General features: G+C 41.8%; 1 protein-coding gene across 2 annotated transcripts in view; it reads left to right on the top strand.

The window, feature by feature from the left end:
* The window catches only part of limk1a (LIM domain kinase 1a), a 49,137-nt gene extending 42,082 nt beyond the window's left edge, over positions 1-7,055 (top strand). For both annotated transcript variants that reach the window (XM_069689857.1, XM_069689859.1), the window contains 7 exons: positions 37-168; positions 328-387; positions 827-892; positions 1,302-1,470; positions 1,595-1,650; positions 2,890-3,047; positions 3,556-7,055. In XM_069689857.1, the coding sequence (XP_069545958.1) occupies positions 37-168; positions 328-387; positions 827-892; positions 1,302-1,470; positions 1,595-1,650; positions 2,890-3,047; positions 3,556-3,724 (810 nt within the window). In that variant the 3' untranslated portion in view covers positions 3,725-7,055. The remainder of the gene's footprint in view (positions 1-36; positions 169-327; positions 388-826; positions 893-1,301; positions 1,471-1,594; positions 1,651-2,889; positions 3,048-3,555) is intronic.
* The last annotated feature ends 20,818 nt before the right edge of the window (positions 7,056-27,873 follow it).

Raw genomic sequence — 27,873 nt, 5'->3', positions numbered from 1 at the left:
CGCTGGTGACTTATGTGATAATGCTTGTTTCATCAGGTGAAGGTCATGCGCTGCCTGGAACACCCCAATGTGCTCAAGTTCATCGGAGTCCTCTACAAAGACAAGAGACTCAACTTCATCGCAGAGTACATAAAAGGAGGCACCTTGAGGGAAATCATCAAGAAAATGGTAAGCAAGGCGTGTGCGCTGGCTTCCTATTCAGAATTCACAATGCATAATGATACCTTGTAAGTAATGAGACTTTGCAGAAGTAAAGGTTCATCAGCAGCAACTGATACAAGGAAATTATGTTTACATGTGATTTTTTTTTTGTTGGGGGGGTTGCAGGACAATAACTATCCCTGGAACGAGCGGGTCAGTTTTGCAAAGGACATAGCTGCTGGGATGGTGAGTTCAAGGACCAAAAAGTGCATGGAATTTTAATCATCTCAGTACACCAGCGAAGTACCTTGCAGCAGTAGAGGAAGGTGTAATGCTTCCTTATAGCTTTGCTTTTGTCTCCCTCTGGTGGTCATGCTTAGTGAACTACAACATTTGTGCTAATGCCTACGTACAATCTTTTCCATCCCTCTCTGTGGAAGTTACAGCATAAATTCCTGCAGGATTAGAACATGACTGCTCAATGTTTTCCCCTGATATGGTACAGTCATGAATGTCGTGCATGACTGAATTATTGTAGTTTCAACAGCAGCCACTTGAGTTGAAACCATGCAGCATTGTTCCACCTGTCATAGGGTTTATTTACCTTAATGTTTCTATTTTATCTGTTTACTTATTTTTGTATTCTTTCTGCCTTTCATTCCTCTCCTATCGGTCTGTCTTTCAGTCATATCTGCATTCCATGAACATAATCCACCGGGACCTGAACTCACACAACTGTCTAGTCCGGGAGGTAAGAACTTGTCTTGCTGTATACTTGTGTTTATGCGGACATGCCTTTCCACATGCACTAAGTTTTCTTTAAGGATTTAACACGGTGCACCTGTCATTTTCTCGGCAGCTTCAAATACAAAAACAAAGGAGAGCTCAGCCTTCTTAAAACACACTCCACACAACTTGCATTGGAAACTTTCAGCTTACCTTACTCAAACAGAGAGAGCACTCTGTGTGTGTCACGTGGAAACAAAATGTTTGTACAAGTATCCGCACTGAGAGAGATGAGAGGCTTGGAGTTTAATTTCCAACCCTCCAAAGGAGCTTAAAACTAGCTGAATACAGATTTTTACCTTGAAGTTTTCGTCTCTTTTCTCACATACTCTTGAGCAGCATAGTAACATTTAATGATATATTTCATTTTGAAGAACAACACGGTGGTGGTGGCAGACTTCGGGCTGGCTCGGCTCATGGTGGACGACAAGCTCGAGGAGAAGTTGACGCAGGGAAAACTGTCCGGCCTGAAGAAGCCCGACCGCAGGAAGAGGTACACTGTGGTGGGAAACCCGTACTGGATGGCTCCTGAGATGATCCATGGTACGATCTACAGGGACACAAGTGCTTGCTCTCCTATGCTATTGCTGTTCCTTGTAAATATTTATCATACTTGAACTCATGCTAAAAATAAACAACAGCCTAATTTTGTGTTTTCCCTTCCCAGGAAAGAGCTACGATGAGAGAGTAGACATCTTTTCCTTTGGTATCATGCTCTGCGAGGTAAGTGACCCTCCACTCTGTGTAGTAAATAAACCTCAGTCACATATCAAGGATTTCAGGGAGGTTATTGTTTGATTAATTAACCGTAAAGGTTTATAAGATTTCCTAAATGCATTCCCTGTCTCTATTTGGGATAAATGTTCCAAAATAATTAAGCAGCTCTGTTGTTAACTTGGTATACGTTTAACATCTTAAACAAAGCTTACGGTAAAGCTATATTGGCTTAGGTGCTGTGAAAATAAACACTTGGGTGCTGCACCTAAGTGTTATGAAGGTGGTGAAAACCATAGTTTTTTTTTTCTTTTAGATAACACAAAGCTACGCTTTCTGTATTCCAACAAAAACTCCTCCCAGCACTCCTCTGTCCAACTCTCACTCACTTTTCTGCAGCTGTCTTCTTGTATCAAATCACCTCTCATGAGATTTCAGTCCAAAACCAGCACAAGGACGCATGTTGATGGGGCACAACTTCTCCAAAGCTTTGCAGCTGGTTTCACAGCAGTCATTTGAAGCACTCAAAGCCAGTACTGGATCAATTTCAGAAATTGTTCTCCGCATTAGCCCCTTTTCACCCAAAATGTCTGGAAAATAGGGTCCAGGCTTAAAAATACTAAAGTTTTTTCTTAAAGCCTTTAAATCACCTTAAAACCCTCCAAATTGGAAAGTGTTCCTGCAGTTTTACTACACATTTTATTTGTCCAAATGTATAAATTTGACTCATCATTTCCACTTCTTCTTGGTTTCTCTTCTTGCAAATTGCAGAAAAAGCTGCAATTTGTCAAACTTCCAACTTCTGCTAATATTAAATAAAATATCCGTTTCATTTTGGGAGGGAACAGTCTTGCTTCTCCAAAATTCCACATCTCGCAAGAGGGAAATTACTTTCTGACGGAATATCCAGCGCCGCAGTGTTGTAGGCTTTGGGCCTGGCCACACACCATCCACATAATTTGGGCTCAGCAGTATAGTTCAGTCACTCAAAAGCCCTTGAAAATGACTTCTCCAGATGGACACCATTATGCAGTCAATATTGCAAGGATTAGAGGGAGCAGAAAAGCAAAGTTGTCTTCATGTGGCTACTGACTGGCAGTTGTGGTCTGTTGGGGAAGACTAGCTTCAGTCTGGAGGGTTTACTGGTTTTCAGCAAGATGACACAGGAGGGCTGAGGGGGGCTCTGACACCTCCATCTTTAACTATTCTTACTCTTTCTCTCTCATTTGCTTTTCTTGTTCCCTTTAGATCATTGGCAGGGTGAACGCAGACCCAGACTACCTCCCCAGGGCGATGGACTTCGGGCTGAACATTTCTGGTTTCCTGGAGCACTACTGTCCCCCTGATTGTCCCCCCGCCTTCTTCCCCATAGCTGCTGTGTGCTGTGACCTTGATGCAGACAAAAGGTCAGACATCTACAACAGATTCACATTGAACTGTTACTAAAGGGGCGGTTCAACCAACATTCAAACCTTTTCAGAGTTTTGCCTTTATTGGCTGTAGCTCAATCTCATGGGGATAAAAACACATTTTTAAAAGTAGCAACTTTTTTTTTTTCAACCAAATTCAACAACTAAGAACTACTGTTTCCTAATATTTTAGTAGAAACAAAAAGCAGCATGCTTTGTGGATTATCACGGGAGGCTGTTGTTATATTTAGACAGAGATTTCGTTGTTCAGTTTTAATTATATATTCTTTATGCTTTGAGCAGCACAAATAAACAAGTAAATGAAGTAGAGCTGACTCATGCAAACCACCCTATCTCAATGGATAGAGAGAATACTGGCCAAGAGGACCAAGTTTTATTGTGTTTAGGGGAAACCTGTCCCTTTAGTTATGTCAAAAGAACTCAACAATCCAGATGAATAAATAAAAAATGATTCTGAACCCAGGTCCCCGTTTGCTTTCTGTAGACCTGCTTTCCCCAAACTGGAGGAGTGGCTGCAGAACCTAAAGATGCACTTGGACATCGGTCTGCCCCTGATGTCTGAGCTGGACCAGCTGCACAAGGCCTTCTGGGAGCGCCATCGCGTCACACACCCTGACAACGGCCTGCACACGCACCCCGAACAGCCGGAGTAGGGCTGATGCCAGCGAGAGGAGTGGGAAGTTTAGAGTTAACCCCACAAGGGCAGCGACCGTCTGTCTCAGGTGGTGCAGTAGCTGGGGGAGTCGTGTAAATACCCCTCCACGTTTGAAGCAGATGCAGCGGGCGTAGGTTGGCTCAGGCCTAACGAGTATAAACTCAGGGGGAAAATGTGGATCTGAAAAGCCACCTGTGTGAGATGCGCGCACACACACACACACACACACACACACATACATACATACATACATACACATACTCATACACACACACACACACACATACATACATACATACACACACATTCTATGTCAAATCAAGAGACATTGCCTACGATAGCTTGAATTCTGCTGCACCTGAAGCTAAAGTGGAACATGTCATATGCAATCAAACCCAGCTTTCACATCATGACTCAGCTTTTAAATCATGTAGATTTAACATTAGTGGTCATACCGGTCAAGAATACTTACTGTACTTACTGTAGTGTGTATTCACGTGGCGAAAGTAGTCCAGAAAAACAATAAAAACAACAACACATAGAGCAAACCCTCAGCCGCCTCACTCTGGGCCTCTACAGAGTACGTTGTGCCGTATGTGTTTGAAGGTGTTGCTGTGTGAGTTTGGTTTGATTTTGCTTTTGTTTTGAATCTCAAAACTCAACTTGTGACTAAAAGCAAAGCAGTGGGGCCCGTCTATCGTTTAAGAAACGAGGATTTAGAGCCACTCGTACAAGTGCAACAAAACCTTTCAAGCTTTAAATAGCTCACTGAAGAGTGCATGACTGTAAATAAAGCTGTCAGGTCAAACCATGGCTCATCTTGTCCCTTTGACCTCATTTGGTCATAAACCACTAATCTACGTGTCGCCGCCCCCCTCCCCCTATTTATTGTGTAGCACTGACTTTACATTGAGGTACACATCTTCGGCATAAATTTGGTACGTTGTCTCATTTTTCAGAGCTGTTAGCGTATCTCATTCATACCTACACTCAAACACATACCGGTGTACATAGCCAGGCGACATTGTAAATGTTTTAAATATTGTAAATGTACAGACTTATTTTATATACGTATGCTACATTGCCATATTTTTATTGGCCGACCAGTTGAAATGAAGGCGAGTAAAAGGTTTGATTGCAGTTAAAAGGGCACAGATGAAAGTTTCAATGTTTTGTTTTTTTGTTACTACATTGTTACCGCTGTGGCACATTATGGGGCTTTCAGCCTTTGAGATATGGGGAATCTTGGCAGCATAAAACATTTCCAACCCTCCATTTGAACTCATTTGCCCCCCCCCTCCAAAAAGTATTTCTCAACATTTGATTGGTCGTCTTGGAGGTTTGATGTAGCCACACATGTGCTGGAATAAACTTTATCACAATACTCAATTATCTAATCTAATCATGTCAAATTGTTAGAAAGGAGTTAATTACCCTTTTTAACTTGCTGCAACTAAATCTTATTATCAACTCTTATATGTGATGTTTTGAGGGCAATCAACCTGTTATTTATGATTCACTCATGTACTGTACAGTCGTTAAGGTGTGGGAAAGATATCACCAGTTACTGCCACATCATGTCAGCTGTCTGCCCACATACCCGTCTCTCCTCCCGAGGATGGCCCACTGTTTGTTTACATGTAAATGCTAGCTGTAAATATCACTGCACATACATGTCTGTCCTTACATCTGTCTGTGTGCATTGCATAAAGCTGCGCACTCCTCAGAAATAATCGCTAACACTGTCAGATTTCTCTCTTGCACCTTCGAATATAGGATTTCTGTCTACTCTAAAAACCTTTTCTTTTTTTCTTTTTTTTAAATCTCCTGCTGTGGTTTTCACGAGCTGCATGATGTAATAACTAGGTCTGTTCAGCTTCCAAACCCGAGCTATTTTTGTCTCTAAATATTGTTGTTTTAGATAAGAAAACTAAGACAAAAACGTCAACAGAGAAAGGCAGGGAAATGAGAAAAAAATAAACACAGCATCTGTTTTTTTTATATATACCCACTGAAATCCTTTTGTACACATTTGAGTCCTTTTATTTGCACTATATTACCAAATGGCTGGTTGAAGCCATGTTTGTTAATTTTCTCTTGGGCTACTTGTGATAAGGAAATAAATTATGTCGGTTCAGGTTGATTATATGAATGCAAGACACTGATAGAGCCTTTCAAATGTAAAACTGGGTTCTGGGACATTCATCCTCTTGACAGCAAACTGGAGCATGTGAGGAACCGTGATGTGTCTGCTTATTTAGATGCATTTTTGTGCACTGTTTAAATGTTAAAACCAGTTTCGAAAGCAGCAAAATTGATCACTGTAATCCAATTTTAAGTAAAGTCAGATATCTAAAGCAATATTGACAATATTTTCATTTTCAACACGTAGTACCATTATGTGTAGCTAAAAAGTACCTGTTAGACAAAGTTTCCTGGCGTTTGCTACCGAGAGGATGTGAAGTCCCGGCTCTGCCTGCTGCCTACAGACTGGTCCTTTGTGAATGATGTTCTGTGTTGTTTCTGACTGCTTGGTTTCATATGTGATGCCCACAGAGGCTGCAACCACTGCTGGTCTTTCTGAAAACAGAGCGCTTAAACTGGCCTTTCTCACCTCCTGCATCCTACTCTTTTGGCTCAGGGCCGTACTTTTCTGGAGCTTTCATCACAATTCAGTTAATTCAGCTGCTTAATAGGAAATCAGTACTCAACGGTAACAGTGAGACTGAAAGAGCATGTGAACTTCTGTCAATTCACTGTGAAGGCTAATTTACACAAATACGCTTCTGTAAAACGAGCACCTTCTGGCTAATGTGTTCATCTGTGGGCATGCACTGTACATGAGTGGCTTTGCCATGTTTCTTTCTCCATCCGTGTCTGAGCCATGTAGAGCATGTTAGATGTGTCTGTGAGGATGTGTTGAGATTCACTGAGAATGTTGCCGCAGCACTTCTTTGCAAAGGATCGTTACCTCTGAACAATGCTGTGCCTTTGTTGTAAGCTAGCCTTGCCAACGACTCGAAAACATGAACTGATTTCCTTTTTTATGTATCATAAGTGCAAGCCTGATTTAAGTGGATTGAATATCATTGCTGACACTATGTTGTATGAGATTTCATCCTGTTCTGTATCATATTTATATTTTCCAGATCATCATTGTCAGTTTTGATATTTTAATATTATATTTCATTTTTGTCTTATTTAATTTTTTACACAAGCTGTGAAAACAATTCTGCACTTTAATCCTGAACGTGAACATTTAGACTCTGAGGAGGTGACTGTTTTTTTTCCCCTTTTGTCACAGCTCAAAATAAAACTTGTTGCTCCTTAAAAAACAGAGACTGGACTGTTTATTCTACTGCCAATTTTACAGTTTTGATCCATCTTCACTCAACCAACCTTCTTCCACCACTGATACATACATGAGAAGAAAGAATCGCGGCTCCAGTAAGATGTGTAAAATCTTGTTTCACTCACCGAGTTCACACTCAAAGAGCACTCTGCATTTTCAGCAGAGAAAATTGTGGGCTGCATTAAAGTGATAAAAATAGTGCTTGTTTCTGCTTAAAAAACAGAAGAAGGGGGAATTCAAAGAATGTTTTTTACAAAGTGACCAGCAGATGTCACTATCTATCTCTGCTGTTCGTTTTTTATGGTGAACTATGAAAGGGAAAGAAGGGATAGATCATATCTATCTATCTATCTATCTATCCACACAAACATATGCCTATAGATATTTATAGAGAGATATAGATATCCATGAATTATATTTACTCAAGGATGCTCACTGTAGACTTGAAACACTGTACTGACATACTTTTAAAGACCACCGTGTTGCCATGCATATGTGTGGACATGATAAATACAAGCTAAAGTTGAGAGTATGGAAATCATAATACACATTTGTCAGATAAATATTTCCCTCTAAAATGTGGAGTTGCATGTAAACTACACATACATGTTATTTGTCTTGATTCGCCAATATACAATAATTACAGATTTGTACTTAATCCTATACCATGAATAATTCCTCTGACATGTATTACATCATGTCTCTCTTTTTCTTTGCGTTTGTTTATTTGTTTACTGCCCCGCTCATGCAAACAGCTGGCTGAGCATCGGTGTCGACGTTAGCGCGGAGTGGCGCAGTTCTCTCCACGCAGGTGCACGTGACCATCCTCCCATCGCGTCCACGTGCGATTGTTTTCATTCCGACGTTGCAGCTGCTGCAACCTCTGGCGTGTCGTGACGTCACGGGGCTGGACAGACAGGAGGCGGCTCGTCGGTTTGAACGGATTGAGTGTGAGTGAGTGAGTGAGTGCCGCCGCCGTACAAACACACACATTCACCGGGGTAGACGGGTTGGTCCGGTCCGGTACCAACAAACACACAGACTGACATTTTACTGCCGCTGCGGTCCGAATTTAAAGAGGAAATTAAGGAAATACCGAAGAAGAAGAAGAAGAAGAAGAAGAAGAAGAAGAAGAAGAGGGTCGCAGCCGTGGGCGCTAACTAAACTTTACGATGGAAAATTCGTCCAGCAACAATCGGTTTCGGTCCGCTATGTTCAACCACGGTGAGTATCTTTTACATGTGACACTGCATGTCGGGGATGCTCGCTCACTGTCTGAATTTAAAAAAACAAAAACATAATTGACCCCCACGTCCTCCCTTTTAAATGTGTGTTTTTCACCATGAAAACACACCCGACAGTCAACATCCTGATATCGGGGCCCGTTTTGGCTACGGGTCACATTTTATACGGGTTTATTCTACCGTTGATAAGAGCGCAGATTTGATTATTATGTGTGCGGTGAAATTACACCGAGTGAACAGAGGGTACACTCCGTCCTACTAAAAAAACAAAAACGAAAATCCTAGAAAAGCCTGGCAGCTCGAGCTGCACACGGGACACGGCCACAGCACACTGTAATTCTGCAGCGAGGCCGGTACCAAAGACTCGCCACACTCAACTATTTCTGGACCACGAAGATATAACTGGATTGCACCGATAAACTAAAGGGCTGCAACCCGGGTGGAGAGCTGGCCGAGGTCTGCATGAACACTCACCTCCTCGCGCTTGTTTTGCTTATTTTCACGACAGCAGTCGTTAAAACAAGACGGTCTCAGTTTGATGTGTCGAGAAGAAGCTTTGTGCTTTGAGCCAATGATATACTTTTTCACTGCTTCCATGTTTTTATTTCTGGAGTTAGATGTTGCACCATGACATTTGAAATCACAGTTTTGCATTTGATAGGCTAAATGTATAAAAAAAAAAAAAAAAAAAAAAAATCTCTCATCCTGTAGGCTGTCCGATGTTGGATTATTTTTTTATTTATTTTTTTAATCCAAAACCAGTAGTTTTGAGTTTAAAAAAAAAAAGTGACAACGAAATAGGCGACAGACCTCTTAAAGCTGCAATATGTAAGATTTGTTGAACAGCGGCGTCTGTGGCCACAAATGGTATCTACAAGATTCTGGTGCATTAAATTCAGCTTCACGATTATCACGCACACGATAACAACATTTTAGTTGCAGATTAATTATAATAGAATTAATTGCAATTAACAATTGAATTTTCTTTCTCTGTCATTTTATGCCTCCTATACACGTACACTTTATGAATAAGAAGAGCCAGACATTTCTATTAGCCTCATCCAGCTGTTTCATCCAGATGAATAGAAGCTATTATAACAATTACACGAAATGATTGTGATGAGGTGATTATGCAATAATTGTGACAGGCCTATTCACGACCGTACATGCGCGAGGGGATAAACCCAGTAACGACGGTTCTCAGGGCAACCACAGCCTACACTCATACAATGCGGGCGTTATGTACGTAACCAACGTTTTTTTTCTCTACTTCTAAAGAAATAAAACCCTGAAAAATATATAGACGTGGAAAGACAGGTGCCGGAAAAGCCAGGGCAAAGGCTAAGACGGGCTCACCATGCGCTAGGCTTCAATTACCCGTTTGCTGTGTTCGGGCTGCGCTGAGGCTTGTGACCACGATAACCCCTGAACAAGACGCTTCACAGTTAAAAAATGAAATTGTATGTGCTATCTGCTGGACAAACTGTATGACCGAGACCAGGTTTCTGAACCACTATAAATGTACTTTGTTATGCGCTGACATTTCAACAGAGACCAAATGACATGTCTGCTCTCGGCTAATATCGGCTGGCACTAATTGGGCTAATAACTCTACTTACTTCCACTCCTTGTCTGGCGGCATCCAAGAGATTTAGTTTCCTGTTTCAAACTGTATCAAAGCTCACCTGGATCTTATCATGTCTGAATAACATGTTAGCTCCCAGCTGGTGGTAAAAAAAAAAAAAACCGGTTTATTTTCAGCCACATCGGTCTCCTTACTGGAGGCCACGGTTGTAATGAAACATGATTGAAACTTGCCTTGTGATGAACAGTGCACATAGAGGGGTGGTGTCGTGTCGCCATGGAGAGGAGAAAGTGGGAGGTGGTGAGAGCTCTTGTGCAGACAGTGGACAGAGATAGTGCTGAATCTACATGTGGTCTACTTTGCCTGTGTTGCTCACGTCTTATGCTGCACTCAAGGTTGAGAGGGAACTGGAAAGTTAAAAGATCTGTGGTACAAGACATTTCCATTTGTCCTTTTCTTTTTTTGGAACTTTATTTTTGCTTCTTTTTTTTTTTATATCAACAAATAGGTTGGAATGGCTCTCACAGTGGTACCGAATACAGTTTTTCAGTTACATAGGCAGTACATCCCATAAGCACGAGGTAATGAGGCAAGTAGTAAAAAATTTTCATGAATTTATACTAAGGACCGATCACTTTCTATTTGAAAGATATTCCTTATTTCTTTAGCAATCTTTTGTCAGAACAGGTATATGAAAGGGCAGGCCCAAAATATGTATGATATAATTTTGCCATATAATTTTACAATACTGCCTACAACATTCATCCTGTCCCTGAAAACTCTGCACTATAAATTTCAGTTTTGGAGTTAAAGTATCGCGCTGTGTTCATCCATCAGAACGTCTGAGGATCTCAAGTTGGTAGTTTTTGCCGGGCCTTCTCAAATATCTTTTCAACAATCCTCACATATCTCCAGGCCTGAATCCCTCTCCCATTTTTGCTTGACATGGACAGTAGAGTACTTTGTGGAGTTTATTATATTTACATACGAGATGTTTATTGTCTTATAGAAGTCAGAAAATATGTTCACCAAATTAGGTTCACCATCCTCTGGTTGGTGGATTTCTTTATTGAAGTATTCTCTGACCTGAAGATATCGGAAGAAATATTTTTCCTAAACGTGTGCGCAAGGTGAATAAAAAGTGAGTCTCAGCCCTTAGTGCAGTGGTTTGTTACACTTTTATGTCCCTGCTGTTTATTATGTGTATCTGGACCAAACAGCTGTATTCATAGATATAGGACTGAAGTACATGAATCTCTCTATATTATTTAAGAAATCTCTGTCTGTCTGTCCTTGGCATATCGCCACAACCGTTTGTCCCGCCTGTTTTCAAAGTCGGTAGGTGTGTCGTTGGGTGACTTGAACACGACACGTTCGATATTCATAAATGTTCGTAAAAAGGCGACTGCAAAACGCGTGAAAGCAGCAAACCCGGCAGCCCGCTTTGACGGGTTGCCGGATTTTACATCATGGGGATAAGTTCAAATGTTAGTTTTGTTTCCATGTCTGATTTGTAACATACGTCTGTTGGCGCTCCCTGGGAAACGTGGTCTGAATTTCTTTAGTGATATTTCTCTGCAGAATTGGAAACCTTAAAATAAAATGTAAAATTTATATTTCTGAATTTTGGGAATTTTTTAGCTGAACTGACTTTTGGGCTGCAGGTGGAACTAGAATCTCGGGCTGCTTTATTAAGAGCCCATAATCCATCTAACAAATAAAGCAACATGTTCCTTTTCTACATAAGACAACAACTCAACCCCAGACTCGCTTGAAAACAAAGTGTACCTGTAAATGGCAGCCAGCAGGGCAGCGAGGTGGGGTTTGGTGGCCCAGTGCGTAGCGGCTAACATTCCTCAGGGAAAGCATGTGAAGAGATGCTACCATCCTCGCTGCTGTCTGTGGCTGCGCTGATCAGCATGCAGGTCAGCAAGGAACCTCAAGATGAATTGACAAGTCAGACGAGCAGCCATTTTACCATTGCAGAGGAATTCAACATTGGTAACATGTTCGGCATAATGAGATATTTTCAGTTCAAAATCTGTGGTTGCGGATTTTGAATTTATCTGTTCATTTGTTATGCTGTGTCAACATTGCACAGGAGTCTTATTTGCATGTCATCCTCTCACAGCAATTTGGTGCATCTGGAAGGTTGCATGCTGATGCACTTTGGGTTTTAAAGAGCATCAGCAGTAATGTGCATCTCATGCTTTACATATTGTCCGTATGCTGGGACTACTAAACCCCTGCCTGTTACATTTGTGCTGCTCCTGAGCTGGTTGTAAATGTTAGCAGAGAGGCTGTCATAATATTTCAGTCCCCTGACCGGCATCTCAGCACAGTGTGCTCTGTGAGCTCACAGGCAGTCATGGTCCTGAGTTTAAAGTAGTGAATCAATATTTGTAATCCTGCCAGTAAGTTTCCCAGGACAGACAGCTCAGAGTAAAGACATTTATTTGTCCTCTTCAGAACTAAAAGAATCAGTGAATGGCAACCATCATGAATAATTTGGACTGTCGCCTGTTCATGACTAATTACTTGAGAGACCAAATGTTCCCAAAGTGCCAGACTATGAGATAAGAGCCAGTTTCATCAATGAGTGTACCACATGCCTGTTGGTTTCAACCTTTTAGCAGTAGCACATATCTCCGTGTGGGCATGATTGGTTTCATGTGTTGTCCAGTAATCGTTGCAATTCATTGTCCCTCATTCATATTCATTTAGAAGTGACTGATGCTGTCATGGCACAATGTAAATCTGAAAACCTACCAGAAGCCCCTGTATCTATTTATTTGGGGAACACAAATTTAAGAAACTAAATTCAATCTTCGAAACATACATACTTGGATATTTTTGCAACATCTCGTCTCATACAGTGCATCCGGAAAGTATTCACAGCGCTTCACTTTTTCCACATTTTGTTATATTACAGCCTTATTCCAAAATGGATTAAATTCATTTTTTTCCCTCAAAATTCTACACACAATACCCCATAATGACAACATGAAATAAAAAAAAATTGAAATTTGTGCAAATCTATTAAAAATCAAAAACGAAAATATAACACGTACATAAGTATTCACAGCTTTTGCTCAATACTTTGTTGAAGCACCTTTGGCAGCAATTACAGCCTCAAGTCTTTTTGAGTATGATGCTACAAGCTTGGCACCTATTCTTGGGCAGTTTCTCCCATTCTTCTTTGCAGGACCTCTCAAGCTCCATCAGGTTGGATGGGGAGCGTCGGTGCACAGCCATTTTCAGATCTCTCCAGAGATGTTCAATCGGGTTCAAGTCTGGGCTCTGGCTGGGCCTCTCAAAGACATTCACAGAGTTGTCCCGAAGCCATTCCTTTGTTATCTTGGCTGTGTGCTTCGGGTCGTTGTCCTGTTGGAAGATGAACCTTCGCCCCAGTCTGGGGTCCAGAGTGCTCTGGAGAAGGTTTTCATCAAGGATGTCTTTGTACATTGCTGCATTCATCTTTCCCTCCATCCTGACTAGTCTCCCAGTTCCTGCCGCTGAAAAACATCCCCACAGCATGATGCTGCCACCACCATGCTTCACTGTAGGGATGGTATTGGCCAGGTGATGAGCGGTGCCTGGTTTCCTCCAGACATGACGCTTGGCATTCAGGCCAAAGAGTTCAATCTTTGTTTCATCAGACCAGAGAATTTATTTTCTCATGGTCTGACAGTCCTTCAGGTGCCTTTTGATAAACTCCAGGTGGGCTGTCATGAGCCTTTTACTGAGGAGTGGCTTCCGTCTGGCCACTCTACCATACAGGCCTGCTTGGTAGAGTGCTGCAGAGATGGTTGTCCTTCTGGAAGGTTCTCCTCTCTTCACAGAGCAACACTGGAGCTCTGTCAGAGTGACCATCGGGTTCTTGGTCACCTCCCTGACTAAGGCCTTTCTCCCCCGATCGCTCAGTTTGGCCGGGCGGCCAACTCTAGGAAGAGTCTTGGTGGTTCCAAACTTCTTCCATTTACGGATGATGGAGGCCACTGTGCTCATTGGGACCTTCAATGCTGCAGAAATTTTTCTGTACCCTTCCCCAGATCTGTGCCTCGATACAATCCTGTCTCGGAGGTCTACAGACAATTCTTTGGACTTCATGGCTTGGTTTGTGCTCTGACATGCACTGTCAACTGTGGGACCTTATATAGACGGTGTGTGTCTTTCCAAATCATGTCCAATCAACTGAATTTACCACAGGTGGACTCCAATCAAGTTGTAGAAACATCTCAAGGATGATCAGTGGAAACAGGATGCACCTGAGCTCAATTTTGAGTGTAATGGCAAAGGCTGTGAATACTTATGTACATGTGATTTTTTTCGTTTTTGATTTTTAATAGATTTGCAAAAATTAAAAAAAATTAAATAAATAATAAAAAAAAAAAATTCACGTCATTATGGGGTATTGTGTGTAGAATTTTGAGGGGGAAAATGAATTTAATCAATTTTGGAATAAGGCTGTAATATAACAAAATGTGGAAAAAGTGAAGCGCTGTGAATACTTTCCGGATGCACTGTACATGTGCACGTGCTGGCGCTGCCGTTGGTCCAAATCTTGACACATTTTTATCAAACATGAGCTTGTGAGGACACTTTAAAACTGTTGTTTGTATGTCATGAATTGTTAACACATTCGATTTACACTTTTGCAAAAATGACATCATGGACTATAAGTATCAATGTGGAAACTGGTATGGAGCGTGATCCAAACATCGTCACGAGGTTTAGAAATGTGCCGGAGTATCATTTTCAAAGTAAGATCCTGTGGTCAGACATCAGAAAGGTTAGTTGACTAGTCGGTTTTAAAAAAAGCCACTTATTTAATTTGTGATAAGCATGGAGCAGTTTTTCTGCTAGATATTCATAAATGTTAGATAATAAATCCTTTGAGAAATGTGAAGGTGTAACTGGTTGATAATCCAGGCCTACTGAGAGCGCTGGGACTTCAAAATAATTAAGGATTCAGGTGTCAAATATGCAATGACTCCAAAATAGTTTAAAAGCCATCCCAAATGTTATCTCAACATATCAGTGTCAGTCAGTAGTTCCTCAGATTATTACCAGCATTTTCTTTGCGTAAGAAATGTTCCCCTAACTTGCAAGGCTCTGTGTTTTTCATGTATTGGTTCAGCATGTTGACAATAATCTTGTTTGTGTTTTCCCCCATGTGTCTTACCTCTGTTGGATGTGGATTTTGAAATCGGGGCTCGTGCTGACCCAATCATCCTCCTCCGACCAGATGATGAGGTAAGAAACCACAGTTTTCCTCAAAAAGGAAGTAGGTCACTGGTGAAAGGAGATTTGACCTTGATTATCTCACCAAAATGAGGACATGGTGGTTTGTTAATGTGAGTGCATTTGATCCCAGATAACCAATGCTGTTCATGTGCAGTTTGTGTTGATTAGAACAGAGTTTATGCATTCGTTTTAAATTAGAAAACAAATTGCCTGACTTTCGTACTCGCAGTGTTCAAACTCAGCCTGGGATTTTGGCTGTTACTTGTGTGACTGATCTTTGCTGGTAAGCCTCGGGGTTTTACTTGACACCACAAAAAATAGCTGCGGGTGAATAGGTGTGTTCACAAAGTCCAGATTTTCTCGTTCCTTCTCTCGCAAAGTGACAACTAGGAATCTGCTGTTTGCGTTGGCTTTGTTTGTGTTCCTGCTGCTCTTGTCTGAGTTTCTCTCGACACAATCGAGTGGTTGTAGATGCCTTTTCTGCTCAGTCATCCTTCAGCAGTGTCAGCAGCTCTCTTGAAGTGTACTGTAGTTTGACTGGTGGTGCTCATCTGTTATCACTTTTCCAGTCGCCAGACGACTGTCACCTTCGTGTCAAATCCCACCCCCTCGCTTTTCTTTACTCCTCTTCTCCGCATCGCGGCCTACATCCCTCAAACTCTGCAGCTGTGTTTGGCCCAGCTGTTTGGGGATGAAAGGGGGGCGTGTTTGTTTTCAAGCCCAAACAGTTCACAGACGGGTGGAGAGGAGTGGATTCTGTAAGGGTGTGACAAACCCCGGGTTCCTTCCGCAGCAACATTCCAGGCCTGTGTGACAAAGCAGCGGCGTGTGTTGACAGAGGGGACACCTTGTGAGGACACTTTAAGCATCTGTCCAGGACCCAGGGGCTGCTGCTGCTGCTGGCTCCTGGCTGGGTGACAGCCTTCGCTCTCATGATGGTTTGGCCCATTTTTCACTGGGTATGTGATTAAGTAAGCAGATGTCCAAGTCTGCATAATTTTGGTTCCTGCTCTGCAAACCACACCCATTGTGTGATCCTCATTGAACACAATGTATCTCCCCTCTGAAAGTCATCATTAGGTTCAGTTTGACATAACTTAAGTGCCCTTCCCCTGCACCCACACCCCGTGGCTGTAAACCACGCAGGACTCTGGGGTGTGGTGGAGCAAGAGGGTGGCTGTGGCTTCCTTTTGTTAGCCTAAAAATGCCACATAATGTCACACACACACACACACACACATACACACACACAATGACGTCACTCTTCATGGGCAGTGCCAGCTGTGGAAAGCATGAAGAGGTGGATGGTTGTCTCTCTTGAGAGAACCACACACACACACACACACACACACACACACACACACACACACACACACACACACACACACACACACACACACACACACACACACACACACACACACACACACACACACACACACAAAAACACGTTCACCATGGTGCATTCCTCTGTGGCTTTTACTCAACTAGCCATTAGCTTCTTGTGCCTTCAATTGCTGCTTGCCTCTGCAGCCAAAATGCAGGCAGTCTATACTTGGAGTTTATTAGCCCATTAGCTCGCTAGCTACTGCAACGGATGCAAGTTTTCCCCGTTGCCCCGCTTCCCCTGTAGCTCTGTCTGCTTTTCTCATTTGCTGTCAGTGCCAGTGTGCGCACGCTCATTGCATTCACTCGGAAACAGGAATGGCAAAATGTGCAGATATGCAGCACCACACCCGTTCATCCATTGACTGACAATAGAAAAAATACATACAGAACATACTGTGTTATTGTGAGCTAAACATAACAGGTAATTATGCCACGTGAATGTCAAATGATGGGTGTGAGTCATGATCTGATCATTTTTAGTTATTGCGATGTTCACTTTAAATTTCACTATTATATGAAGAGGAATCAATACTCAAGCAGTTCTCTCTTTTCACAAAGCTCAAGGCATGTTTGTTGTTGTGTGTATCTGAACCATGAAACAGCAACCAATGTTGACATTATACTCTTGTTTGTGTAGTGATTCTATTATCTAATATTACCTATTATCACGATGAATCCACTCGCCAACGATAGTGCCACTCTATACGAGTCCTTTCATAGAGTGGCTGGTGTATCATTCATCAGTGAAACCTGACCCATCATCTGTGTGACACTGAATGAGGTGAAGTGTGTGGACTTTATTCTCTATGTAGTGAGACGTGTGATGGCACAGTTGAGATGCAGACACTGTTTTGGCCTGTGGGTTTGGCTTTGACAGGCGGCCCTCTGGGCTTTTTCAGTTTGATGCGAGGGCAAACAATCGGGTTAGGGAGCAGGCACACAACACTTCACATATAATACATAGGGCGCCGTAAGAAAACAATAAAGAGATGGTGAAAGATGAGTGCTTGGAGAGGGATATGTTGTCAACATTAGATGCCATCATGTGTTTGGTATTCTTTTGTAAGAGCTGGTTTTTCCACAGGAAGAGGAGCTGTATCAATGTACTCTTCTGTCACTATGAACCGTGTAACTTAAAATGAAATGTAATCATCCAATGCCATCACAATATTTCTAACATATTACAAAGGAAAAACTGCAGCTACTAGTTTAGAATATTTTCTCTCCTCATTTACTCTTTAGGGATGCAAAATTATTTGTAAAAACATCCAATATAAATTATTATGTTTTGCAATCCAAATGGTCTTTTTCTTGGAAGATATTGTGACTTGTCGCAATATCGTAATGTTGATGTCACAGTGGGAAAACCACAGGGGTACATAACACAAGGAATGTACTTTTGGCATTTATGCCTTTATTTTTACAGCACCATGGTAGACACGAAATGTAGTGAGACAGAGTAGGAAATGACATGTAGTGTACAACCAGACTCTGCTGCTGAGGGTGTGTCATCCTTGCTATGTGCCATAAGCATTCGATCGTTGGGTCACCACATAAGAGCATAATTAATGAAGCCTAAGGTGCTGCTTCAGTTTGACAGTGCTGATGTTGTGCTTGCTGGCTCGCTGTCACACTGTCAGGGTTTCTGGGATGCTTGAACAGAACGGAGCCGTTGGCAATGTTATTAGACCGCTGTGAAAAAGACCGATATAACAACTCCACCGACTACGGCCTTGAAGTTGATTCTTGATGCGAGTTACTGCAGAAAGGATGTGATGGTTTCTGACTAAATAACCAATCGCTTCCCTTATTTTGTATCTGTTACCCTTTAAATCTCTCTGAAATATCTGCTTAAAGACAGCTGTTGAACAGTTTAAAAAAAAAAAATTAAAAAAAAAAACTAGCTTTCAAGCGGATTTCTGAACTGCCCTGTTTGGTCCTCCTCTGACATCCTTACATCCTATGCTCACCGCTTCCTTCCTGTTCCTGCTGGGCTGACGCAACAGATCCTCCAGCTAACTGGCTTGTGTCTTCATCTCTGCAGATGTCCCACGTCAGCGTTCTGCAGAAGTTTTGGTCAGAGGGTGACCTTAAACATTCTTCTAAAGCCTCATAGAAGTGGCCTCTGCCAATACCCCCCATTCGCTATAAATAATCTCAGCCCTGTTCCCATGGCCCCCACCGAGGTCCCGGCACTCAGCTAGCAATATGTGATATGCTATACCAGAGAGAACACCCTTTTCTGATAGCCGAGGGATGATTACCTTATCGGGAGAAATTGGGGCAAGCGTTGGGGCAGTTACAGTTGTTGTCAAAGTGGTCAAACCACCATGATTAAGGAAAATAAAAGGACCCTCATGTATAAAAGTATTCTGTGCTGTGTTTCAGCTGTTTGGTGTTTGAGGGACTTGGAATTGTCCATCTTAGAATTGTCTTGACAAAATATGCCATCCAAAGTACTTCCTCTGTGTTCAGTGATGTAGCTGTGGAGCTGACTGCATGCTTTGTATTGACACTTGAATTTACATTTCTAGTGTGGCTGTCATTTTCTTTTGGCATGCCCAGATTCCATATTTATGTTGCAAAATTATAGTATTTGTGGTATCCATTCCTAACCTCTAACCCCAGTGGGACAGCGCTAACATTTTATCAATCTGTGGTTTGGCGTGCAATCTTGAATCCCTCTAGAATCAGCCAATTAAAAATATATTTACCTAAAGGGTGCTTACATTTTATCATGTGAGTCAAGTTCAAGCTGTCAGTAAGCCATAACTCGGTATTCAACTACAGTGAACCTTAATGCACTGTAGCTCAGCTAAAATATTGGCATGTCGTTTCATAATTTATTAGACATATTCATGGTGTAAAAGAAGCACATTTCCATTGCAGTTACTGTGGAGCTTAATAATGGGGAAAACCTCATGAAACATCTTTATCAAACACGAGGGTTTTTTTTCTAAATACTAACATTTAAAGAACATATGGTCATGTAATCTATAGCACAGTATTCACAGATATCATTTGATCCTCCAGCAGCAGACTCAGTGGTTAAGAATGGAGTTCATCCTCGGGACATGCTGCGTGTTGAATGAAGGACACTGACTTCACTGTCATGCTGTCAATTCATTGTTGTTGTTGACCGGTTTAACCTGCAGATACAGGCGTCCCATGTAAGCCATGCCCATGAAAGGCATTTTATGAACTGAAGGCATTTCTAAACTCTGAAGTATACCTTCTCTCATACTGCAACTTCCCATAGTTTCCTGTGCTACAAATTGTCTGTTTTTGTGAAGTTTCGTACAGCACAGGCAGCATATCAACTAGGCCGATGTTTGTTAGGATGGGCTGCAGCCTGGGCTAAGAGTCAAGATGCCTTGATCTAATCTCTGTGCCTCCGGGAGCAAAGTCAGAGAGTTTATTCTAACTGCAGCCACTGTGAAGACACAGCTATGCATTCGGCAGATAACAATTATACAGTCTTTAAATGTTGGTATCATACAACACGGTCACCGGGGAAAACATCTGACATGATATGGCGTCTGCAAAAAAACATAGAAGAGATAAAGTGACGCTACTAAAAAAAAGAAGAAACTGAATGAGTTTTAATGTAAAATGGGAATTTCATTTTCAGTGGACTCAGCGCAAGTGTCCTATAATTATTTGTAAGTTGATCACGCAGGCACCCAATTATTCATTATCCAACACTCGCTAACCCATCGACTGCAGCTGATTGTTGCTTTGCCGTGAGCCTTCTTGTTACTTTTGGTGCTTAAGATTCAATTTGACGTTTTTGACATCTTCTGGTGTGTGCTAAAATCTGTGTGTGAACTTTCATGCAAGGACTGTCTGTGAATGCGTACTGAGACGAGATGAGACCAGCATGGTTCTCAGCTGCAGCAGCCTCCACTCCCCTTAGGAAAACACTTCCAGATGCTCCCACCATGCTGCAGGACAGTGAGAGGAAATTCCAGGCAAGCAAAAAGGAAGAGCAGCATAGATGGTGGAGATCGTCTTGATGAAAGGGGATGTAATACAGGATGTATAATCTCCCTGATGAAACTAAAACCTGTATCTCCATGTAGTCTGCCAGGGGATAAACACGAGGGCAAATAAGCTTTCTATCTCCAGGATACAGGTGTATGAAAAGAAATGGATATTGCATTCGTTGATATAATATCAGGAAAAAAAGGAAACCTCTATAAAAACAATACTGAAGAGGTTTTTGTGTTTAAATCGGGGATGGCATCTTGTCAGATCTTACTCTGCAGAAGGAGCAGCTCAACAACAGCAGACAGCAAAGAGAACAATTTGACCTACTGTATTCCTCCATGTAACGCCAGCAGCATCACAGCCAGCAGCAGCACACAGACCAAACACTTGCTGATACAGGTGGCGGTATCAGATCGAGACACTTGGGTGTAAGTAAAGCACGGAATGTGTCAGCGTGCTGTAACATGATGACGGATGGAGACAGCGGAGAGGCCGGGAGGTTTAAAACAGCCGACACAATACAGTTCGGGGGAAAGTTGCTGTAATCGGAATTTAGGAAGTGTTTCAGCGAAAGGGATCGGGAGGAAACGAGTGCGAGTCAAAATGTGTTATTTCATCATTCTTGACTTTGAACCTGTTTTTCCTTCTAACTTCACCGACCTCTGGACCTCATTGGCATCCTCATCAGGAGACCCCTGACTGCAGCAGATAGTTGGACACTACACAAACAGACAAGTAGCTGCTCACCCGGTGTGGGTAACCAGTGTCAGAAATGAAACCCCAAATGCAATGAGGGCAGGCAGACACCAGGTGCACTTTTATTGACAAGTGGGAGAATTTTCTTTCCTCCACACATCACATCCGACCCTTTGTTTGTTTGTGTGTGTGTGTGTGTGTGTGTGTGTGTGTGTGTGTGTGTGTGTGTGTGTGTGTGTGTGTGCGTGCGTGTGTGTAAACAGATGTGTGACTTTATCCATATCACTCCATAGCCAGCCCTTTTGAAACCACGTCACTGGCACGCCACCCTACAGTAAATATTTACAACCCTTGGAGCTAAAAGTTTTATGGGAATAGTTTCTGAAATATCATAAGTCAAAATTGGCTTTGATTTTCTGCTCTGAAAAAAAAAAAAGTATATTTATTGTCCAGCAGTGTTGAGCAGTAAATGATGAAGCATTGTAATTTATATGCCAGCAAATTTATCAATTTAAAAAAACATAATATTCGCAACACATAACATCCAAATGGTACTGAGAATCGGTAGTGATCTGATCTGCTGCTTTGACATTGTGATGTTATTGCATGTGACAAAATCTCTTTAATCTTTCTTGTTATGACCATGTGTGCAAGCTTGCTTTTAAAATCAGAAGTATAAAATATTTCAGTTATTCTTGTTTAAATAAAATCTCTTATAACAAAATAAAGTTTCAATTGCTGCTATTACAACAGCAGCTGCATGTGTATGGCCAGTATTAATGAGGCCCTGTTAGGATCATCTTTTAGGTCATGATTCTGGGTATTGATTGGTTTCTCTGCAATATTATCTTTATCCAATACATTTTATATTTTCCTTTTGGTTATTTGATGATGGAAAGAAAAAATATTGTTTCTTCTTGTCTGCATGTGGCTCCGGAAAGTTTCTATGTATTCATCTTATTTGCACGTGGCTCCGTAAAGTTCCTCATCAAGTGGCTCCGGAAGGTTTCTTTTGTTTTACTCCTATTTGCAAGTGGCTCCTGGAAAGTTCTTACGACTCCCCCGTGTCCTTATCTTGTGACCTACAACCAACTCAGTATCACCATACGAAAGCAGATACAAAAGGAATGGGGGTGACTGTCAACTGTTTGTCACACTGTATAAAAGCTGCCCTACGGAGGAGTGACGTTGAGCAATGCTGGACATCCTTCTTTGAGTGTACATGTATTTGCTCCTTCTTGCGAGAATAAATGTCCGATATGTTTGATTTTGAATCACTCCGAGTAATTTTTCTAACGTTTGACCTCTTCATTTGAATTCTATTATTTATTGATCTGCTCAATGTGCCTCTAGACGCCATATTTTGGTTTCCCTTTGAAGAGCACTTTTGAAAGTTCTTTATAAAGAAAGTTGTTTTTACTGTTATTGTCAGTGCAGTCGACTCTGAGGTCGTTAGTGTGGTAAATGCTTTGAAATGTGAAGTGTTTTGGGATCAGCAGTTGAAAACGATAGCGTTGTGACTGCTGGGATTTGGGGCTGAAGTATCTGAAGTGTGCTTCTGTGAGAATTGGGATCATACGAACTGGGTGAACACATGTGTGTCTCATTGAAGGATCAAAGAGGAGACACGTGGCTGCTCCCTCCCTCGATCTCTTGATCTCCCCTTTTTCCCCCCTTCACCTCTCTCCCCTTTCATGTACTCCTTTCTTTTCAAACTTCTCTTTTTTTTTCTTCTTCTTCTCTGCTCTTAAGTCTTCCGGTGTAAGAAGGAGCTCCAACGTTTGTCTCAAATAGTCTACCTTAACCTAGGACTCACTCCCTCGAGCTTCAGGCTTTCTCTTTTTAACCTTCGCATAAACATACTCGCATACATGTGGCATGTTGACCTCCCTCTTATTCAGGAGCTCCAACGACACCAGGATCCCTCTTTAGATCCTCCTCTCTCCATGTGTCTCCACCCACAATGCCAAAGTGTCTGACCCTAAAATAAACTGTTATAAAATAGGTAACTTCTTTTTAATCTGTAGTTGCATGGTTGAATTAGAACTTTTCTTTAGGCACCTACAGAATTAAAGGCTTTAATCGGTGCTTTAACAAAGGCAGGTGCACTGAAAATTATAATTCTTAATTCAAGAGTACTTAAACTGAATTTACAGATATTGCGTAAGATTTAATGGAAACAGCTCAACTACAGTGTTCAGAAACCACTGATTGGTGTGTAGTCCAGCAGCAAACCATATACTCATTTACTGTTGCTCTGTGTGAGGTGTGTGTGTGTGTGTGTGTGTGTGTGTGTGTGTGTGTGTGTGTGTGTGTGTGTGTGTGTGTGTGTGTGTGTGTGTGTGTGTGTGTGTGTGTGTGTGTGTGTGTGTGTGTGATCTTCAAAAGTTCAGAGGACCCAGAGGACACCCATTACAGACTCCTTTATGGAGGTGGCTTTAGTATTTAAGCACCATGAGCAGCTAATGACTTCCTTATTTTCCCCGTTAAAAAAAAAACCTCTTCCAGTCTCTTTTTAGACTCCTGGTCATTGAAAAGAAACAAGAAAAACATCCGGTAGTTTTAGCAGATTAACAGGTTGCCATGGGCAACTCCTCATGGGGTGATATACACAGGCAGGGCTTTTTCAGACCTTTGTCTCAGTATCTCTGACTTCTTTTATACATTTTTAATGAAACATTTTGACAAAGACACAGGAAACTGAAAGCTGGATTGCCAAAACACGTTTTGTTTTTTGTTTTAATTAAGTAGTTAATAGTCTATAGTTAAGCCTGACAGCATTATTCCCAGATAAATTAATCATATCAATTTCCTATTAAAATCTAGACTCTTCCAAGGTCAGAATAATGTTTGATTGTGTACGTTTATTGTATTTTCAGCCCAAGACAGGCTCCTAAACACTTCACATACTGTTAACTACTGGACACGTACACCTGCTAGACTTGACTAAGACTTGACTTTGTCCAATTGTCAGTAAATCTAAATCACTTTCAGTGTCTTACTTAACACAAAGTTTAAATTACCTCATTAGTCTGTGAATTAGTGTATTATCAGTAATAAAAACAGGCTGTTGTATTATTAGTGTGACTTCACTATTATTGGTTTGTTGCTATAGGGTTAACTTTTAACAGCATGTTTAGTGCAAGAAAGCACTGGATACATTTAAAATTCACCAATTATGTCCAAATCTAATGTAATTCTTTAATTTGGGTAAATTGTCTCCCCTCCTGTCACTCAGACTGTAGTCATTCATTGACCACATGAAAAACATGCACCTAATAATTCACAATAGTTGAATTCTCTGTCTGGTCATTTTGCTGAGCTGGCTCAGAGTAAATTTTGTCTGTGTTACCAGCAAACTCCAGTGTGTTACTCTGAGATGATGTTATCAGAGCACACCTCAGTGTGTTTGTGCACTCATATTTCTTCAAAAGCTACGTTCAACCAGAAAGTACGTTGACCTGGAAGTGTCTGTTTCCTGGAGATGCCGGGGGGGAAAAAACAAAAAAACAAACTCACCTCTTGCTGGGAGAGAAGCTGGGCTGAACGTGCACATGAGCTTCTGATTAGTGATGAATACATTAGAGATCATGTTTTAACTTTGGGAGGTCCCTCACCTGCTTTACTGATGCAGTATCAGCCAACCTGTAAACTTAAATACCTGTAAAGAATCATTTGATACAGGTTAACTCCCATAATATGATTTCTTCCATGCAGTGCCTTTGGTGTTGATTCTGGAAACTAGAATTATATTCTCATGTTGAAGAGAACAACATGACAACACTGCCTGAGTTTACAGGTCGTCCGTGCTCTCTCGATTCTCAAAAATGCCCAGAATTTCAAGAGTTTGAAAATAGCTCCTCTAGCTCCCGTCGTCTCCCACCGCAGAGCAGACCACTGGGCAGTAAATAAACGCCCCCAGGGTCCTTGCCCTTCCTCTCCACCTGTTAGCCACTTCCACAGCAGACTGCCAGCCGCCGTCTCGTGCCGCCTGTCTGTGATATTTATGTTTGTGAGGAATGCAACATGTTTTAGGAGTCCTCTGAAGGACGGGAAATGTGTTTAACCTGCAATGATGTATTGGATGACATTAACAAACACACACTGAGCACATTTGAGAATTGGTGTTTAAAGTATGTGACCTTGGCACCGTTGAGGGGGCACGGAGTAACTGCTCATTTAAGAAGTTCAAATGTGTCACGGAGGCGTTGCATGACATTGTGACTGTTTGTGGGTAATAAAGCAAACAGGAGTGTGTATTTCGGACGTCGTCAAAGTTGAGGAGAATTGTAAGGGTCAGTTTATGGCCGGTCAGAACGACTTCGCAAGACCACGTCGGAAATCAAAAGTGTTTATAGACAGTCCAAATGGCCAGCATAGTGTATGTGTGTGTAGGGGGGGAGCATTGTTTACAAAACACAATAACATTTTCAGACAATCTCTCCAGGGAGTTTGTAGTGTTTCACTTGGTTGATCACATGAAATGCTCAAATAGCTGCGTAAAAAGTGAAGAAAACCGGTAGAAGTCCAATGCTTGTTTCCCTCCTCAACTCCGTGCTATCAGCCAATCATTGCAAGAATTAGGTGTGAGTGTTGGATTGTGGGTTTTTGAACCATACAGGTAATTGGTTGGACACAGACAACCCCTCGCTGGCATTAAAAATGTGTTGGATCAGGTGTTTTTTCATGCAAATACGACCCTTTGATGTGCTGTTCTGAGTGACGAAACATGAATCCCTCTTCAGTAGTGTAGCTTTCTTCTCCTTTTGGTTCCCAGACAATAAGTATGTTTGTAGGCGGACAGTGAGATGTAGCTCTTACACCATGTTTATCTAAAATGACAGTCGTGGCATTTTCCATTCAACCACTTTGGTTATGACATTGTTTTCACTGACAGCACGAGTGGCCCGGGAAAAAGATATCATGACATTGCATACCATCCCAAGACAATGTGTACCGATCCCCAGTGCTTTAAAGAAAGAAAACTTTCACACCAACGCTCCCTCTTGGGACTCCTGCAAAGAAGCTGAAGTGGGACATTTCTGTCATCATAAAACACAATTCATCGCATGACGGAAGTTTGGCAAGTCTAAAAGCACATCCCAGAAAGAAGCCTGTCAGAAGTTGTTAATCTTTTGTGGAGTTTATGCGAGTTTTTGACAGATTTATATCGAGCTCTTGTTAGTGCTGCAGCTGCACTACACCAAAAAGTCTCTGAATACCTTTCTGTTTTTTTTGACTGAGTGGAAACAAAAGCCCAGTCTCCTCACTCTAAATGAGCCGTCTGGTTATGCCATAGCAGTGTCTCTTGCATTGCTGCCCAGTTTCCCTGGGAGTCCTGCCAAAAGGGGTGCCCCTTTCTCTGCTGTATTATCATCAGAGGATAGTGTTAAAGGCTGATGTTGCTGACAAGACACTTCTGCTTAGAAAGACGCATATTTCATCAGTTGCAGATGTCGATTCTTAGAATGTGCATGACAGCTGAAATTTGAGGTGTTTTATAGCTTTAGCTGTGTTGTACTTTTTCTTTGTAAAGCCTCGAGAATGACTAAGCTGCAGGAGTTAAGAACACAGGGGCTACAGGGGCTTGTTTTTCTTCCTAATCAACAGCCTGGTCCATCCAGAGCCAGACTGAAGCAGGGCCTGGCGAGCTCATGCTGCTGACTTAGGAGTCTTGTGCTCGCTGGTGTCTGGTCTATTAATAGAGTTAGCCTGAGAATTCAGACTAAGGTCAGCAATCAGATTCCTGCTCCCAACTAGTGGAAGGGAACAAGAGGGAAAAGTCCCTCCCTGAAATTATGCATATTTCACATTTCTATTCAAGCTCGCACTCATGCAGGATACCTACACTGTGAGGTTGGGGTATCCACTCCCGCTCCTGCCGGTTTTCCTCCACAAAGTGCCAACAGTTGTCCTGCTGCCTGCACGGCTTAAAGCTTTTTATGAGATTCACATCAAGCGGAAAGTACTCCGCCCATGAGATGTGTCCTCAACATCTCACAGCTACTTGATGTCTCTTTAATTCATGCGGTGAAACATTTTAATGCACCGGAGCTGGAGAGAGGATTCAGAGTGAACCAACATTTCAGAGTGGGAGAGCTCTTCCTGCTTAATGTCCTCTTAAGTGCTTTAGAGGGAGTTGGTGTTCAAGAAAAAAGTTAAATGACAGATGTCAAGAACAAGTGACAGAAGTACAGCAGGTGCACTCAACGACTGCTGCTAACTTCAGGACTGACCATAATTGATTGAAGACTTTGTTAAAATGAGAATATCTGAATCTATTTCGAAGTAACTTGTTTAGCGCTGCACCAATCAGGTCAGATGTCGTTCTCTGCTCCACAAGTCAACATTTGGAGTGATGTAAAGCTGCACATTTTAGAGGTACATGTCAGCTCCTCTGTGATGTTTTTTTGGGAGGGTTCTGTAAACCCCCCCCCCAAAAAAAAAAAAAATTAGATGTGGTTACACAAATAAAAAAATAAGAATAAAAAAATTATTAAAGCTGTCACAGACACTATCACAGCGTAATAATTTCACTGACCACTTTTACAGTTGACTTGTGAGATGATGTTTCCTTTATTGGTCTTCCAGATAGTTTTGGTTTTCTCTCCATTAGAAGTGGCTGACTGGATTATTGTTTTTAG

This window comes from Brachyistius frenatus, unplaced genomic scaffold (genome assembly GCF_029030835.1).
Source record: "Brachyistius frenatus isolate BFR_SWC_R1_liver_20210118 unplaced genomic scaffold, ASM2903083v1 Contig_1, whole genome shotgun sequence".
Lineage (NCBI taxonomy): Eukaryota > Metazoa > Chordata > Actinopteri > Embiotocidae > Brachyistius > Brachyistius frenatus.
Note: the sequence above shows the minus strand (reverse complement) of the source record. Positions and strands in the feature narration are given on the sequence as shown.